The 18,537-nt window shown below is 48.1% G+C and overlaps 1 protein-coding gene across 7 annotated transcripts in view; it reads left to right on the top strand.

Annotated features, from left to right (window-relative positions):
* TOX2 (TOX high mobility group box family member 2) overlaps positions 1 to 18,537 on the top strand; it is a 150,684-nt gene that overhangs the window by 52,434 nt on the left and 79,713 nt on the right. For all 7 annotated transcript variants that reach the window (XM_055722255.1, XM_027812027.2, XM_055722260.1 and 4 more), the window contains exon 2: positions 8,242 to 8,307. In XM_055722255.1, coding sequence (XP_055578230.1) covers positions 8,242 to 8,307 — 66 coding nt within the window. The remainder of the gene's footprint in view (positions 1 to 8,241; positions 8,308 to 18,537) is intronic.

Genomic DNA, 18,537 nt, shown 5'->3' with positions numbered 1-18,537 from the left:
TCTGTTTCTCATTTCCATGACAAAGATGGTAGGAAGAGCAGAATAAGGTACAGAATCTGCAGAGCAATTTTAAGACTGTAATGAGAACAGAAAATAGTAGGGGTAGAAGAATTGTAATTAGAATATGAAATGGGAAAAAAAATTAATCTATTTCCATGTCAGTCTTAAGACTAAATTCTGCTGCTCCCTGTAGCTTTTCGTGGATGGATTATTTTTTTTGTGTGTGTGTGTATGTGAAGAGCTTGAACTCCTTTGCAGGCTCTGAAAGGTCCAGGTAAATGAGTTTAAGTCCTCATTCCTCCCCAATAATGTAATAACAATAATTTTGTGTGCAGCGTTCACAGAAAACCAGCCAGTTTCTTAGATAAATGAATGCTGTCACTTGAATAGTGGCGGCATTCAAGATCTCTCGAGCCTCGAGTACAGGCGAATAAAAGGGGATGCTGGAGATGCTCTTGGGGAGGAGGTCCATGTGGCTGCAGGGGTAAGCGCTGCATGATCACGTACCATAGAAGCACTCAGACACCAAATACTGCTGGGCGGGTGGGACGTCTGCGTGTCCCAAGTCCCTGAGCAAAGCTGTGCCAGCCAGATGAGGTGGTGCAGCACCTGGTCCAGCTAAGCTCTGAGTATCTCCAGGGATGGAGACCACCCAAATGGTGGAAAATGTTTTTCCTAATATCTAATGAGATTACATCTACTCGCAGAACTTCCAACAGCCCACAGGTCAGGGCCATCTTGAGCTCAGCGGTTTGTATTTACTACTCCCCTCTAATTTTATCCAGTTGCTATTCTGGATCCTCCTAGGCCACAGCATCCTGCAGCAAGAGGATTGCTGCGTAAAAAACTTCTCTGTAAGGTGTTTAATTCCACTAGATCATGATTTCAGTGGCTGCCTCCTTGGTTTTAAGCTATGAGAATGAGAGAAGAGCCATTCCCTGTTCTAATCACATGAGTTCATGTGCATCTCCGTTTGTCCCTGTGTGTCTATCAGCTCTTTTCCTCGGCCGCATGTACTGTTCCACACCTGGAGCCTCCCAGAAATTCCCCTCTTGCCTTCTCCTGACTGTACAGATGATAAAATAATGTTTGATCTATAGCTCTTTGTTCTTTTCCTAATTGCTTCTAAAACCTGAACGGCATTTTTGGCATTTGCTGAGGGCTGAGCAGAATTTGGAAGTGAACTCTCCAGAACGAACGCACGGGTTCGGTTCTGGACACTAACAGCTATTTTAAGGCCCATTGTCATGTCTGTATTGTTAGGATTGCTTTTCTCCAGTGCATTACTTTACATTTATTGACATTAAATTTAATCTTCCATTTCCTCACTGCCACTTAGTACTGCGAGAGTCTTAATGCAAAGCCATTCAAAGTAGCTTTTAGTTTTGGCTAGCCTGAATAATTTTTGTCTCATTAATAAACTTCAATCATTCTAGATCACTTATATTATGAACTAGATAGATTTTATTGCAGATGGACTGTGGACCATGATTCTCCTCTTGCTAAAACCTAATGAGTATCTTTTCCCTGGATGTGAGCAAGAGGACCTTCCCTTTTGCCTCATGACAAGATGGGTTTGGGTTTTAGAGGTTTGTTTTTTTTTGGGGGGGGGGGTGGGGGAGGAACCTTATGAGAAGTCCAGGTGGGGAGATCATTTCACCCTTTCTAGGTACTTGTTGACCCTTCAGCAAACACTCAAGGGCTGCGGGACATGACGCCCTGGTGTCGGGTCTGTGCTGCAGCTCCAGGTGGTTTCACTGAGCAGGTCAGACCTGCTGCACCTTCCCCTCGCTGCTCCTGTTCGCTGTGGAGCAGAGGCAGCAGGCTGTGCACCCCATTTGTCACCTTGTGAGGCTTTAGAGCAGATGGCTGAATGCCTCTTGGCCATGGGGGCTCCTTGGGATTTTGTTGGGTTTGTTTTGTTTTGGTTTTTTTCCTACTGGCCATCCCAGTGTGAGGGCTGCTTGGATGGGCTGTTCCAAGGGAGATGCTCCAGTTTGGGAACACTGAATACTCCCATCAGTGTCTAAGCCGGTACAGATCATTCCTGCCTTTCCCACCTGATTTTAGGTTCTTGACAGTCTGTAGCAGCCCTTGGCACCACCAACTCTGCAGTAGTTTTCCTGCTTCTGGTATGTTTGAGAAATAACTGATATTAGGCTTTTATTCTTTTTGTAAATTGTTCTTACAACAAAGCCACCAACCAAACTACATTTGCTATAAGGTTTTAAGCTTTAAGACTTCTTCTGTATCAATCTGATTTTACGCTGGGATAATACACGAGCGTGCAGAAAGCCCAGCCCCCATGAAGCCCAGGTGACTCTGGCAGATGCTCAGCTGTGCAGCCGGTCGCAGGATGTGCTGCCACTGACACCTGCTGTGGTGGCCTCTCCCTCACAAGGCCATTTGTCCTGGAGCAAATTGCAGCTCGTGGCCAGCCCCTGGGAGTGCCTTGCAGGAGGATCCAGAGCCGGGGGGTGTCATAAATCTATAGCTGAACCCTTGACCTTCTTTGACAGGATCAACTGAAGGGCTATCCAAGCATTTCAGTGGACAAATAAATAATACTAAGTAGATCACTTTGGGCCAGAGGTTGTGTAAAGACCTTAATGGGGAAACCGCAGTTAAAGAGATTAAGCTAACCTCAGCGATGTATTCCCCGAAGAAGCGATGCTAAATTACTCCTATAGGAAATCACAGAGGCAGCTCTGCAGGCAGCAGCGCTGACAGAGGCAGGGATGAAGTGAGTATTTCACATCCCAGGGATGTGGCAGAGATGTGTGCTGGCAAAGGCAATCCATGCCAGCATCAGGGGCCGTAGGTTTGGTGACGATGCCCAGTGTGCCCATAGTGCTGAGCCTGGTGTGCCGGGCTGCCTCACACCATGCAGGAGCAGTATCATGGGGAGGGAGGGCTGGAAGTACCGTGGCCAAAATGCAGCTACAGCAGAATGTGGTTGTGCCACTCAAATAATGCTTCCTTAATAAAAAATATTTGTGGAAAAAACTACTTCTGTAAGGCTTTCTTAAGAAGAGTTATATTTCCACATGGTGGGTAGGGTGCCATCAGAGGCAGATAATAAACCCCAGCAACACGTGGACTGCAATAATTTTTATTTATTCTTTTTTAATGGGGAGTACTAAATATGGCATAGACTGTGTGTGTGCAAGTTTTCTTGTCTCCTAACTTTCATTCACTGAAAACTTTAAGGCACAGCATTACTGTGGGTCGCTCTATGTCTTGATGCTGGTGGTGGCTGAGGTGTAGCTTGTTGGACCCTCAAACTAGCTACATCCCAAGCACCTTCAGTGAAAGGTGATATCCCCAGTGCAACCAGTTTGGGAATGGTGTCCTCAGAAGGGTCCTGATGCCCATCTCCTGTGTCCTGGCACAAGGAGGCAAAATGGAGAGGCAAGTGCCTAAAGCTCTGAGCAGTAGGAATCACTGGAAGCACCTGGTTTGTTCTTCACTGGGCATTTTGTAGTTCCTTGATGATGATGGCTTTTGATTACCTCTGGATTTGCATTAACAGGCTCCAGGTCCTCAGTGGACTTGCAGTTAAGGTGCTCTGGTATAGTACCACAAGCAATGAGTGTTAAAATTTAAGTAAGACTCCTAAAAAAACCAACAAAAACACAAACCCCAAACCCACCACACTTAAAGTAAAATTAAACAAGAAGTTTGGAAGATTTTTGAGATCTTGCAGGTGTCATTGAAGCCATCGCTGGTATGAGTGCTGCTGACATATTTCTTACAGAGTTGAGGTTTACATCTTAGCTCATGACTCTCAGGAAATAAAAGAATGTGATGAGATTTGTAATAAAATTGTACAAGCTGGTAGCGCCATCCCTGAGAAAGTAGCACCTTCTCTGAATCTTGGCAGGAGGTTGTGTTTCTTTCCACTGGGTCCTTCCCAGTTAACAAACATTTATTCTCCATGTTTGCACAGAGCTGGAGATCACGCAGCCGCTTTGCTCTGGGGTCTGTCCCAGCTTGCAGCATGAATTTATTTTTCTTATTCATTTTCATCTTACTAACATGGGACCTATATGACCTCTGGGCACATTTACAGGTTTGAAAATAATGTCTGATCCCAAAAATAAGAAACCAAAGTAAGTCTAGAAAAGCAATAAAAATAAATAAAAAGCACTTTGTAGAACATCATCTGAATCCAGCCTGCGCTCAGCTCCCTGTATGGGCTGGTATGTGCAGCCTCCACAGCTGCTGTGCCAGCTCCAGCTCCCCTGGAAAGGCCATAGTAAAAGAATTGTATTTTTAAAGCAAAGCACTTTTTACGCAAGGCTAGACTTCAAAAGGTGTTTTCTCATAGAGTAGAATTGTCCTTATATCTCTTGCTTGGACCCAAAAGACATGGTAGCATATCCCATGGAGAGGCGCCCGTTGTGGAGGCACAGCTCTGCGTCCGTCACCCAGATGTCCCCGGTCTGAACAGTGGGGACAGCACCCGTGTGCTGATCCATCGGTGCCAGCGAAGGCACCTCCTGTGGCACGAGAGCGGGTCACACCTGTGCTCTCCTTCCTTCGGGCTGGAGTTCATGTCACCTGCAGATGGAGGCAGTTTGCTGGCGTTCATGTGACAGCATGCCTTTACCGCATGGGAGGAAACTGGGCAGTTTGCTCTGAAGGTTTTGTTTGGGTTTTGTGGTTTTTTAATTAATCTGGTGAGTAGAGTTGTTACTGTCCCGCGCATGTTACAGCAGACAAGTCTGAGTTGGGATTTGGCAAAGTGAGGCTTTCTGGGTTCTTTTTGAAGTAGAGATCCTGCATTCTAGTTACGCTTGTGGGCAGCCGTCACTGATGTACGTCACTGCAAGTTAGATAAAAGTGGGTCCAAGTCTCAGATGAAGGAAGAGCAATTAATCACATCTTCCTACCTCTCCTGATTTACCAACTTGGCTGCGCAGGGGTTTCATTTCCCAGGTTTTCCAGTGAACATCACGTCGTGGATGCAAAGCACTACAGGCTGAGAGTGGTCTCTGCTCACCTGAGCTTTGTACTCATTTCATGCAGGACAGGCTGAGAATTAGCCACAGCCACTGATTTGTTTAATAGGCTGCTCCTATTAGCCAAAAATAACAAAAATTAAATCATTACAAAAGAGCAAAAGGATGATTAAGAGAACTGCATCCTTTTGAATTAGGCCTTGAAAATGATACCTGCCACTCTGCCTGCACACATCATTCAGTACCGGTTTGATCAATTTGGGGGGCACAGAGGGTGATGAATGGGTGCACCCAGGTCTGGAAGTGCCTGGGAGGCTTGATGGGCAAAAGCAAAAGGGAGGAAGCGTTTGTAGCCAAAGGGAAATACTAAAATGTTTGTTTCTGCCGTGAATCTACCTGGAACGATGGGGCTGATTGTTTTGAAGTGTATTCTGTAGCGAAACAGTAATGAGAAGAGGGAGAGCACATTACTTATCTGCTCTACCTGGCTGGTGTATAAGTGGCAAATGTCTAATTGAAAAAATATCCTGATGGGAGAATTTCTAATAAATTTGTTTGCACCTTCATAGCCTGGAGGAGAGGGGAAAAAAATCCAATCAGCAGTGGGGAAGTTCCAAAGTTTCCATTGCATTTTGAGTCTTGATTTTCAGGCTCGCTGCTCAGCCTGGCAATCAGAAGCACAGTAATTTTGAAGGCAGGATTCATTACAGTTATTATGAAGGATCGAGGGCAGAAGGAAGTGTGGAGCGGAGGTAGGGGAATAGTAGAAAGCCATAAAAAAAATACATTCTGACGAACAGAATGATACAGAGAAAGCAGAGTGTTTGTCCTGCCCTGGACCTCCCTAGTGAAAGATACTTTTTGTTTTCCAAATGTACATTTCCAGGTGACTTGTTTTCTGGAGAAGAGCTGTTTCAAACCCGTCATAGTCTAGATCTGCAAAATACAGGGATGGAGGAGGTCAAAAGTGAGGTGTGTGTTGCAAGGAAGGGAGATGGATGGATGTGCATCATCTGTGTACTTAAATCTCTCAGAGGGGCAAAGCTTTTACTTAGGAAAGAGATGCTCTTTTCCTGACGTGGAAGTAAATGTTTCTGCAGCACAGATTCTTGACTGGTTCCAGGGATGGACAGAACCATCCCCCCACTGGAATATTTTGTTTGTCTTCAGGGCTCCTTGCTGGAAAGCTCTCGTGCAGCTCCCCTGAAGCATCTCAGTGTGCAGCCGCCAGATGCAAGAGCTTTAAGCGTCCCCGTAGTGCCGTACAGCATGTCTGTGCCGCTGCCCTGGCACAAGGCTCTGGCACTGCAGGTCGGACTGTCAGAAAGGGTCCCGCGTCCATGCGGCACCCAGCCTCGGCGTGTCTGCTCAGGCTGCAGGATCCACCTGATGTTTTCTTGGTGGAATGGTCCCCAAAAGAGCTTGGGAGTGGGGCCTGGGGACCATCATTTTTCCTGTTCCAAAAAGATGGGCTCCCCAAACCCACGCTACCCACGCTACCCGCCCATGTCAAGCCAGAGACCGACTTCTGCCGCAGAGCTTGGGTCCCACTGCCGCAGGGCTGAGCATCTCCCCCAAACTGTGCCGCCTCTCCTGCAAATTCAGCCTTTTCTGCTGAGAACTGGGGGTGGGCAGAGGGTGCTTGGGCTGTAGAGCTGACCGAGTCTCCATGCCTGGAAGCACGGCAGCTCCAGCTGGAAGCGTGTTAGCAGGAGCTGGCTCTGCCGGCGATCGTTTTACAGGTGGAGGGAAATTCAGTTTAAAGCAAAGAGCGCCTGGCTGGCTTCTGGGAGAGCTGCTTGTCCCAGCGAGCTCCTCGGGCTGCTGGTGCTCCCTGCATCCCGCCAGCTCCTGCCTCACTGATGGCTTTAACGAACTCCTGCATTTGCGCAGGGATCTCCTCCCACCCTGCTGCGGCTGCTATTGCTATTAATTAATAAGTGTCACAATACCTGCTCTAATTTTACTGCTTTTAATTGGTTTGCTCTTCTACCCCAGAGGATAGTTTGGCAATTAGAGGGTGTCTGACACGGAGCAGAGCTGTTACCCCCCCTTGGCTTTACTAACTCTGCTGACTTTTTAATAGCTAATCCTGTATCACTTTGAGAAATGGAAGTGTAATTAATAGTCTACACTGAAAATCTTCACCTGGTTTTCTTTAGATTTCTCTTTTATTTTTCTTAATACAACCCCTTTCTGTTAAGACCTAACTGGTATCAGCTTCGTATCAGAAAACGAGAGGACGTGCACGGGGTGAACAACCTCCAATTCATCATCCGGCTTGTAAGGGCAAGAGGGTTGCCTCTTCGCCTTGTTAAGTACATGGTGTCATTCACAGCTGGTACCTTCATCCTTGCCTCAGGAGTGTTTTATGGCATAGCCCATTTTATTGCCGTAATTAATTTGTGAACTTAGCCTTGAGAACTGCCCCAGCCATACTTAGAGCCAGTGACTATCCTGGAGGGCTTTTTTCCTTCGTTTGGAATTGGAGCAAGTGAAAAGCTCCCGTTGTAGCTAATTAATGAGAAGAGTTTTGCAGTACCCCATGGGGATTTTGTAGCCTAATAAGTGGATTAGCAGCATGGAACCGGGTGAAGGGGGCAGGCGTGTTTGCAGGAGCCGTGGGGGCGCAGGGAAGGCGCTGCGCTCAGGCTGCCTGCCCCTCGCCCAGCCGTGGGGCAGAGCCCTGGCAGAGCCGGCAGGGGACCGGGAGATGGGGCAGATGTGCCTTCTTGCAGCCAGGGTTTGCAAACGGCAGCAAACTGTCAGGGTGGGGAATCAGGCTTTTCATAGAGACCCCCTCATGTATGGTCCAGAGTGGCTTTCTGCATCGCTGCTGTAGGTTTGTTTCGATGGTTAAGGAACATATTGGTGTCTGGAAGAGCACTGAATGGGAACTGCCTGTCTGGAAATTTCCATCAATGGAAGTTGGCTTTTTAAAGCCAATTGATGCTCTAGTAGGAATTTTAGCAAGAACTTCATCTGGGTGATCTTTCTGCTGGGTATATCTGTGGTTTTGCACGTTTGGCTTATTTGTTTGGAGTGATTCATTCATTATTTTGTGGGAAAAATAACATAAACATGCTATGTTACCGAGTTCTGTTGCAATAACCGTGACGTACGTGTGCTCATACATGCTCAAAAGCTTTAAAGGAACAGTTCAGGATTTTTTGGGGGGAATTTTGGCTCTTTACGTGAAGAACCAGGAAAATATTTGAGATGTGCATGACCCTGGTGTGCAGATGGCATTTCACTAACTTTCTTTTTGTCTTTCTAGTTTGATGGCGAGAACATGTACATGGGAATGAATGACAACGCCCAGGAGTTTCTATCGGCAAATCAGGTAGGTGTTGATTTGCTTGGGTGGCCAGCATGGTGAGATTTTCTAGGGGACTTAGGCTATGTCCGAGCACAAATTCTAGGTGTTCTCTGTGAATCAGCACTTCTGACCACGGAGGAGGTCAGAGCTGTAACCCAGCTGCTGCCGAGGAGCAGCAGCCGATGCAGTTGGTACGCAGAGAGGGATGCGCTTGCATATGGGGGCTCAGCTTAGCTGTAGCTTTCCAACAAGACTGAAAAGCTTTGCCTCAGCATCCTTCACTCAAAATGAAGATGCAGTTGCTGTTTCTGGACACGGTGAAGTTTCCAAGTATTGTGTGTAGTTCAGGTGTCTCCTTCCCTCGTGTAGAGTATTTCCTGTAGCTAAATAGATTAACAGTTAGCTGGCTCGGGGAGAAAAAGGAATCAAAGGTTTCCTGTTTTGGAGTTAGAAAGCCACACGTGGAGGACCAGAATAGAAGTGCTCATGTCTTGCAGGTGCCAGAGCCTTCAGGGCTCTCTCTGGGCTTGGATACACATGAAACAGGCATGTGCATTCAGTGCAGCCCTAAACATGCATAAAATTAAGCCCGTGCTTAGGTCCTGCTGGGAGGTGAGGACTTCAGCACATGCTTACCTGTCCTCCTGACCAGGAGATGAGAGCTTGTCCCACCTGCATCCCCCTGCAGTGGCCCGGCATCATTAGAGCACACTGGGGACTTGGTGCATCTTTGAAGTGCCTGATGCCGCACCCTCAGGGAGATGCATCTCATCACATCCAGCTGCCTTGCGAGGGAAACTGCAAGGTCATTGCTAATATTTATCAGTGTTCCATTTTTGGGTTGTGTTAGGCCATTTCGTTGTGGGGCCCCACTGACCACAGACCCATGCATTGTGAGCTCTGCAGGACTATGGTGCATGAAGGTGATGCGTTGCAAAGTTTGAAAGGCAGGTGTGTGTGATGATTTCCATCCAACCCACGATGCTGCCGGCTTCCTATTGCCCTGGACCTGGTGTGTGTGGCCCGGGGCAAGGTTATGGTGTGCTTCTGGGGTTTGGTACTTACCGCAGCATCACTATGAATTACAAGTCTAGTGAGTCATCCATGGTGTATCTAACTCATATACCAGTGGTGATTAAAATATATGCATATTAAACTGAAAACAGGCTGAAAACCTGTTGTTTGCCTTCTTAGAGTGCAGCAGTGTGTTGACTCGTTGCTCGGGAGAATTATTCCTCCTCTGGCTTTCTAAGGCAGCGTGCAAAGCCAGCACCACCGAGGCGTGGGGAGAGGGCAGCTCTCATTCGAGAAGGACTTACAGAAGGTGGGGAAGGAACTGCAGACTGTGTGCTATGGAGTGATTCAGCAGAAACAAACATGTAGTCAATCAGCAACAGTGTGTCGTTGATCATTAGATCCAGAAGTTGCCAGAGGTTGAGTAAATACAGAAAAGAACGGGGTGACCCCAAGCTGGGGCAGGGGGTCAGCCCTGTCCCCAGCCCCACGTTCCCCAGGGCTGTGCAGAGCCTACAAGCAAGTGGTGGAAGCTGACGGGGGCAGCTGTCTTGGGTACTCTGCCTTCAAAAGTTGCCCAAGGGACAGCTATTTCACAGCCTCATCAGGAAGGGCTGGCAGCACTGCCTCAGTGACCAGCCACGTTCCCTGGCCATGATGTGCCTGTGGAATCGGACTCAGCTGGGGCTGAACCGTGGCCAACGTGAACCATTTGTGTTTCCTCCTCTACATCGATAGAACTCACCTCACAGCCCCTGTCGCATCCCGCTTCCCCCAGGGGTGGGCAGCTGGAGGGAAATGAGGAGTGATGCTGTGGGGTGGGGAATGGGTACTGCACCACGATGAAGGAGGAGGAGGGCTGACTTCCCAGTAAAACCAGAGGCTACCGTGTGGTGGAGAATTCATGTACTGTTTGAACCTGGGAGAAGGATAAACCAAACCGGCTTAGGTCGCTGTAACCAGGGAAATAGAGTTTACTCTTTGTTTGTTCTCTGTTTATTTGTTGACCTTTATTTCCTATTTTGAAATAGCAGTTAAGGGTGAAAAGGGAGGAAGTATCTGTCTCTTGGCAGAGGGTGGGCAGGGGGCAGGCACCCCCCGATATAGGGATGGGTTTGTGCATGGGAGCTGTGCTGCTGCTTTATCTCCTGGAGCAAAACCTCTGTGGGAGGTGGGGACTGACATGGAAAACGGATGGGGGAGTCTCATCTCGTCTTGCACCTCCAGTTCCCCTCTTGTGCTGCTATGCTTGGGACAGTCAGAGGAGCTGGCAGTGGGACCAAGGGGTGCAAGGGCACGGGGTGGCACCCAGGGCTCTGCCAGGGTGGGTGCCCCCTTGGGATGCTGCAGTGGCTCTCCATAACCTTGCCCGGGGGACAGGAGGGGAGCAGGGAGGGAGGGTGAAGATCCCAATTCATGCTCTGCAAGGATGTTAGTGGTGGTTCACACCCAGCGTGAGCTTTGGCCGAGGAGGACAGGGAGCAGCCTTCCTCCCTCACGCTCATTAGTTCATCGTCTCCCTTTATTTACCTACACATCAGCACTTGTTTACCAGAGAGGGCTTTATAGCACCAGTCATGACGTTATTACTAATAACACAACTCCTCTATTTAAATGGGGGTTCCAGATGTTTTTTTATTGTTTGCTAAACCTGTGGTAACCTGAACGAGTACGTTAAACAGCGGGACCATGGTTTCACGATCTTGCTTGTGAGGCCACTAAATCACCTGCCTCTAGATGCCTGTGCGGCACATGTGGGATATCGCTCAGCCCTTGGGATCACTGGGGACGAACACAAATCATACACACTAATTACTGAAGCCATCGCACTGCAATAGATGGGTCTGGTGGGTTGGGGTTTTTTCCCCTATTTTTGTCTTAAACTGGTTGCACTGGGCACCATTCGGTACCTGCAGCTCTCAGTACAGACACAGCTTCACGCTGAGCCCAGCTCCGGCGCAGGGGCTGGGATGTGCAGCATGGATGGTGGGAAATCTCAGCTTCATGTCGCCTGTTTTAGGGCATGCTTGTGTATTTACCTCAGCTTTGTGCTACATGGTGAGCTCCCCTGGTACCAGCACGCTTGTGATGGCCTGGGGTGGACCATCACGATGAAATCCCCCAGACCTGCGGGAGGGCTTCCAGCCCCTCCATGCTCGAGGCGGGTGGGAAGGGCTGGGAGAGCAAGAAATACATCTCTGTGTGTGGCCTTATTTGAGCTGGAAAATTTTAGGGGTCCACAAATAGAAGTTGTTCAATAGTCTTTGTTACAGGAAATTCTGTATTGCCTTGCGATTTTTCTTTCAAAATACCTAGGAGGAGTTAGGTAGAAAGCAGAATTCAGTTTATCACCTCTCCCCCCCACCACAGGGTTTAAATGGCTCCTGGCTGTCAGTGCAATGCTTTACACTCTCTGCCCAGAGATCTAGCAACTGCTTAAGCTCTTGAATCATCCTTTCCCATCACACAGACAAGATTATTCTCATTTTACAACTGGAGTAACAGAGACAGTGCAGTTAGGGCAGCTCCTGTGCTGAGCAGTCCTTGGACAGCACCACAGCGCTGCAGCACCCTGACATCTGCCTTATCTCAGCCCCTTGTACGGTTTTTGATCCTAAAGATCTTCTGCAGTATTTCATGGCAAAGTGTGGTAAAGCCAAGACCGAGGTCGCCTTGCCTGTCCTTCATCGTTCCCTATGCTGCAGAGCTGCTAACCTGGGGAGGAGAAGAAAAAGAACCCACCCAAAGCCCTCAAAAAAAAAACCCAAACACAGTCTGAAACAGCTGAAAGATGGCTGATCCGCTCTTTCCCCTCATCTTACTCAATGGAATTGCTTATGTGCTCTTGGCTGCATTTCTTGCCATCCCAAAAGGGGTTGGTCTCAGCTGAGAACAAGATGCAGAAATATAGGAGCCTAAAACATAATGAGAGCACTGACAGATCCAGACTCCCAGCAGCACAGCCTGCTTGGGGAAAATAATTCCTCTTGTTCCATCAAATAGGAGGGACATCTGACCCCAGAAGTGAGTCAAATGTGAAATGTAATTCAACCCCCAACAGGGGCCAGAGTATAAATGCAACTTGACATCTGATCAAACCATTGCGGACATTTGACCCGCGAGATGAGTGAGGTATCTGTTGTGCCTCATGAAGTCAGCAGAGCATCATTCCTCACCCCTGTCAGTTTTCTTTCTTTTTTTCCATCCCTCCCCAAAGATGAGGAATTAAGTAATGCAGAAATCCCAAGGAATGGACAGATTACCAACCATATGATGTACTCCAGAAAATGAGTGAAAACGCAGTGGTGCTGTTAAAAGAAATAAAAACACCTGCAAAATCAGTAAGAAAAGGCATTTATTAAGATCTTTGTGATAGGGAGAGTAACCCCAGGAAAGGCGAAGGTTGGGAAATTCCTCACGTAGCTGGACAGGAATGAGGTTGGTTTTGTTTGGCATCGAGACTTCTGCACTTGCAGGAAGAGTCCGCAGGTGCTTTATAAACATGAATTAACTACGCCTGGGAATACCCTGCGAGAAGGTATCGTTATCCCATGTTACGGGTGAATAAACGCAGGAAATCCCTTGCTGGGGATGATGCAGGGTGTGGGGAGAGCTGTCCCTCATCTTGTTGGGAGCTGGGATGTGACTGTGCCCAGTCTGTGGGAGAGACCTTGTGGAAAGCCTCAGGGGAGCGTTTGCCACGTTCCTCCCTCCAGGGCACGTCTCTGTGCGCACCTTCGAAGGAGGAAAGAGCTGATTGCTGATGGCTCTGCCTGATCCCAGGGGCTTTCAGTGCACAGCCTATTCCAGCTGAGCAACGTGCCTGTTGCTGTACCAACAAGTTAATTTGTGTGACTCCTCGTGCAAATGCTGTTATACATCAGTGCAGTTTATTCTGGCCAGGGAGATGCACCAGCCTAAGCAACTCTCTGCTTTTGTAACTGAGAGCACAAATAGGAGTACACTGCTTTAACTGTGAGCGTTGAAAATGTGACAGTTAAATTGACAAAAAGTTATTTGCACACCATTTCCTCCTCCTAATGCTAGTCCTATACGATGCTCTCGCCGGCACACTCGTGCTGCCCATCTGTGTATCGAAAATGTCAGGTCTTGGCTGCAAGGAACCACATCTGTCCTGTAGTCATGTGGGGGGGCTGCAGGTTTGCACGGCAGCAGTGCAAAAGCGTAGTCTCACCCAGCCCTGGGGAGACACCTGATGTCAGCGACCTGCAGAGCAGCAAAGAGGGCTTTAGTTTGGGCTGCGTGCGTTGGGTTAACTCATGGATGGAGCTGCTCACATTTATGCTGCTGAGAAAGTAGATCCATGGGCGTAGACGTGTTTGTACTGGCAACACATGCATAAAATAGAAGGTGAGTTTTTCTCTGGCTGTGTGCAAACCAGCAGGAGCTCAGCTGAGTGTGGAGGTTATACCGATGCACCAAGGGAAATGGAGTTAAGAGAGATTGTATTTGTCACGTGCGCATGCACATATACAGCATCTGTCTTCAAATGTGTGCCTGTATAAATATTAACGTAGGGTTGTACATACCTTCCCCTTTCTGCATGCATGAAATCCATCTGCGTATGTATCCATGTGCTTGGATGTGTATAAATCAACATTTGTCCACTGTATCTATTGCCCTTTATCTGTTTATCTCCATACATCTTCAAGCTCGGGTCTGTATTAGCCATAATAGATACAGTAAGTCGCTGATCTGGTGGGTCAAATGGTCAGGGCTCTTTGATCAGCCGTCAGGATACATTACCACCAGGGCCTCCGGTGGGGCTTGAATTACAACTTACATTTGACTCATTTCTGGGGTCAAAACGTCCCTCTTATTTGATCGAATGACAGAAATTGTATAATTTGTACATATCCCTGAGCCATATGTGCTCTGAGTGCCACTCTAATGTGTTTTATAAAGGCACAGCTGTCTTGGTGACTTATTTTAAATGGGATTTTGAAGTAGTGTTCTTGCCATTTAATGTCCTCATTCAGGGTTACACAAGGTTTATCAAATAATAAATAACATTTAGAACATTCATTTTAGCATAACAATGGGTTTGCTAGTTATAAGGAACTGGACAGTACAATAAAGCTGTGTTTGGTAAATAAGCAATAATGTAGAAAGCAAGCAATAGCATAATTAGAAATTAATTATGGTGCAGGAAGCTGTGGATACCTTGCTCCCATTCTGCTAACGCTCCAGACAAGACAGAGCTCATCTTGGCAGCTTCTGCTATAAAATGTGCCATTAAACCTTGTCAAAATACTGGCAGACGTGTTGTCCTCCCACCTCCTGGGCCTCCCACTAATCTCAACTGAATTGCATCAGAACGTCAGCAGCTGATAAAATAAACCAGGGGCTGGGGCAGCTCCGTGCCGTGCCAGTGCAGGGGTCCCCTTTCCCGCGGGGGACCACGGAACCCAGATGCCACCACTGCAGTCCTGAAGTGGCCGTGGAGCCCCAGGCAGTGTGAGGGCAGTCCGGCGCTGTGAACGAAGACGTGGCTTATCCTCCCCTTCTCCTTGCTCCTTCCTTATTAGTAGGAAGCTGTAAACCAGGACCGACAGCGACGTGGTGGTGGTAGAGATGCTCTGTTGCTGGCAGTGAAGCAACAGTGTGCGATTGCTTGGGCGTAACGTTCTCATGTTGGTTGGTCCCTGACCTACCAGGACGTGTGAATTTGGAGGAGTTTCCAGCAGTTTGTTTGTCCCCGAAACTCATAAGGTGCAGCAGGTTGCTCATGGTCACCGCAGCCGCTGCCTCAGACCTGGCTTTGCTCCAGAAGAAAGACTGGAAGCGAATCAGGAGACCATATACGTGGCTGAGTGATACCTTAGGATGACCCTTCTCTCAAGTCTTGTCATAGTAAAGGCTGCACAGCAGACTGGGGGAGGAAAAATTAGAGCCCACCGTGAGGTTGTTATTCATGCCATTCCCACTCAAGCCCCCGATGAACTTTTGTGCCTCTAAGGAGTCTGATTGGTCTTTGCATATGAAGAAACATGTTTGTTTTAACTTTGAGGAGACATGTCTTGGGGTCTTCATAATCTTTTGATTTTGGCTATTGATGGACTTGATCTATTGATCACAGGAACAGATGATAGTCAGAGGATGGTCAGCATTAGAGAAAATCACTGATATAAGTAGGTTTAAAAAGGGGAGAACGTGTCCCCCAGGCATGGAGGGCTCTGATGCTCCTGAATTTCCAGTGGTCTTGTGCTCCTTGGGCTTCACTCTCTTGCCTCTGTACAGCACCCTGGTCTGTTCCAGTCTGCGAACAGGCTGTATTTTTGGAGTCTAAAGTCAACCACAAGAGGGGCAGAGTGCCTTAAAGTAAAAAACTGATGACCCCCCAATCATTTTACAATGAGGCAAATATTGCTAGAGCAGATGTATAGATGGATGTATACAGAAAGCCCCTTGTGAATGGAAGTGAGAGCTTTATACCGACTCGGAGCTGAAAGGGGGTTAATCAGAGTTTGGCAGTACAGTGGAAGCCAGGAGTGCACGCTGCAGCAGGCACCCATGCTAAGATAGAGATTTTGCTCTCTCCGTGCTGTTCTTTGAGTAGTACTATATAATTTCATATGTTGTGCTAGAGAATAAAAAATAGAGGGGAGACATTGATAGATATTAAATGCCTTTCTCAGCTTACAATTCAGGAAGAATCTCATGTACTATTTTAGAATGAACAATAGTGTGTTAAATGTCATTTATTATAATCAGGAGCTAATGGAAACCCTTCCAGGCGGGGTTTTGGAGGCAAGCACAACTACAGCTGATGATCCAGGCTTGTGAATTTTGCATGAACTCCCATGTGACCGTGAAATTTTTGAAAGGTGCAGTCAGGAAGTGATTCCTATAACTTAGTCATAGCAAGAGAAGCTTCTGTTGCTGGTGGAGGGTCGGCTGTAGTGCTTAAATAAAATAATAACAAAATCCTTTGGTATTACAAGCAGAACGAACATCATCTTCAGCACCTGGTTACAAAGGACTCCTAAGTTTTTAACAAGGGTGTTTGAAAACGGTCACCAAGCATCACAGAGTGAAAAGCTAATGTAAGTGAGCAGTTCCTAGACCAGAATGGATAGTCTCTGTTTGTATTGCATTTACTCTGAGGCAAAACCAAACAGTCTCATGCAGCTGAAGCTGTCTGTCAGGTGGCACAGGGCACCTTGTAGGGACAGAAAACTGAAATTGTCGCTGTGGCTGAATTTCACATGTAGGCATTTCATCAAGGAACTAAGGTTCCTGAACAGATTCAGGTTTAGGGGCAAAGGCAGGAGGGAGAAGATGCTTCTTGGGTGCATCGGAGCAGAGGTCGGAAAAGCAGAGAAATAAATAGCAGACACTGTGGCTGGCAGCCTGGGCTAGGCACAGCATCCACTGCTCCTCCAGGGTCTTCCAGGTGACCGCAGCCAGCTGTGCCCTAGGGTCAGTCCAAGCAGCAATCTTTCCTTCTCTTTCCCATCTTTCCCAGGTTTTTTGGGATCTTGATCAGCTCAGAGATTGTTTTTGATGCAATGGTGAAGAGCATCTGTATTAAGCAGCACTCCTGACTGTAGCCCTCAGCCTGCAAGGTGTGTGATCAAACTGTGCCCGAGGACCTTCAAACAGAACTCTGGTTTCTTTTCTGGTGAAGAAGTCTGTAAGCAGTGAAACACTTAAAAATAATAAAAAAACCCCAGTCATTGCAGGAGAGGCAGCACAGCTCTAGGCCATTGTCCATCTGCCCAAGGGCTGGGGAGGTGGTGGGTACCCAGGGGCTGGCAGAGAGAGGGCAGCAGCAGGACGATGTGTATCCCGCTGAGAAACAGCATCTGCTGCATCTTGATCCAAAGTCTTACATACAGAAAATACTGATAACCAAAATGAGTTGTGATAGAGGGTTGGACATGGGTGTTTCTTGGTGCCAAAATGCCATGATGCCCACCACTGGGGCTGAAGAAAATGTGGACCCGAGATTCCAGAAATGCTCCCTGTGTGCTGGAGGCTGACAGAGATGGAGTAACTGGGACTGCTTCAGAGCACTGTGGGGCACAGCTGAGATCCAGTCAGACTAAATATGGGATCTACTGGTGCGCGTGGTGACTCCTCTGTCATGAGGGTGCATGGGCTGACTGTCCAGCAATGCTGATGAGCTTGTAAAGCCAATGCCTCAAAATAGCAACAAAATAGAGGAAGGTGGTGTGCCCTATCCTTTAGCCAACAAAGTGTCGCTTTATCAAAGGTTTTCCACTGTGCTCAACAGTGCTGTAAAGGGACTGCACGTGGTGCACGCAGAGCTGCTGCCTCTGATGGCCAGCATGGCCCAGGGCAAGGTGGAGACCTACGGGAGGGGACCTGGGGCAGCTCTGGAGGGGAGCGGGTCACCTTCGCAGCATAGGTATCACGTTAATGTGGTGCTTATGTGTGCTGGTCGTGCCCCTGTGGTCAGCTGCCATTGCTCCTGGGAAGGTGCTGGGTTGTCCTTGAGTGGTGGCTGTCACTTCAGACAAAGGCAATCCCAGAGCTTTTACACACAAGATGTTTCTGCCTTCAGATCCTCCAGCTCCTCGCACTGTGCTAATTCCTCACCACTTGTCTCCTGAATTACCTGCTGTGACACACTGTGACTGGGAGCCAGGTCTTTATGTGCTAACGATTGATGCTGAGCTCTGATAACGCGATAACATCGCTATCGGTTTGCTGTGACGAGTGGGATTTTCTACTGCATCCTGTTGGGGGTTTGGGTTTGGCTCCTGCAGAGGTTGGTTTGCTTCTGTGATGGACCTCTGGGGAGTGGCTTTGGCAAACTGTGTCTGTGGAAATGTAGCACTGTGGGCCACAGGAATATGGAAAAAAAACCCACCAAAACCAACAACCAAAACCACAAAAAAACCCCAGCCTGTTGCTCCTGGGATTTCCTTTCCTAACTGATTGATTACTTCTCATCGGAGTCCCAGCCCGAGCTGGTGTTTGGGTCTGCTGTCACAGCAGAGTGATTAACTGGGGAGCCACTTACTTCCAGCAAGAAAGCGCCGTATTCCACTATAGAGTTTGGATGAAGGCCTGTGCAGAAGGGGAGACCCCTCCGCAGCCTCGGCTGGCTGCAGAACACACCCTTGGCTCCATGTCGGCTCTGGGGCTGCCCTGGGTGCGTGCAGGGCTGGGCTTCGCTCCAGCCCCACAGTGGCCTGACCCACTCAGCAGAGCATCCTGGGGCTCTGCAGGTGCTGGAGGATGATGAGG

This window comes from Falco cherrug, chromosome 10, assembly GCF_023634085.1.
Source record: "Falco cherrug isolate bFalChe1 chromosome 10, bFalChe1.pri, whole genome shotgun sequence".
Lineage (NCBI taxonomy): Eukaryota > Metazoa > Chordata > Aves > Falconiformes > Falconidae > Falco > Falco cherrug.
Note: the sequence above shows the minus strand (reverse complement) of the source record. Positions and strands in the feature narration are given on the sequence as shown.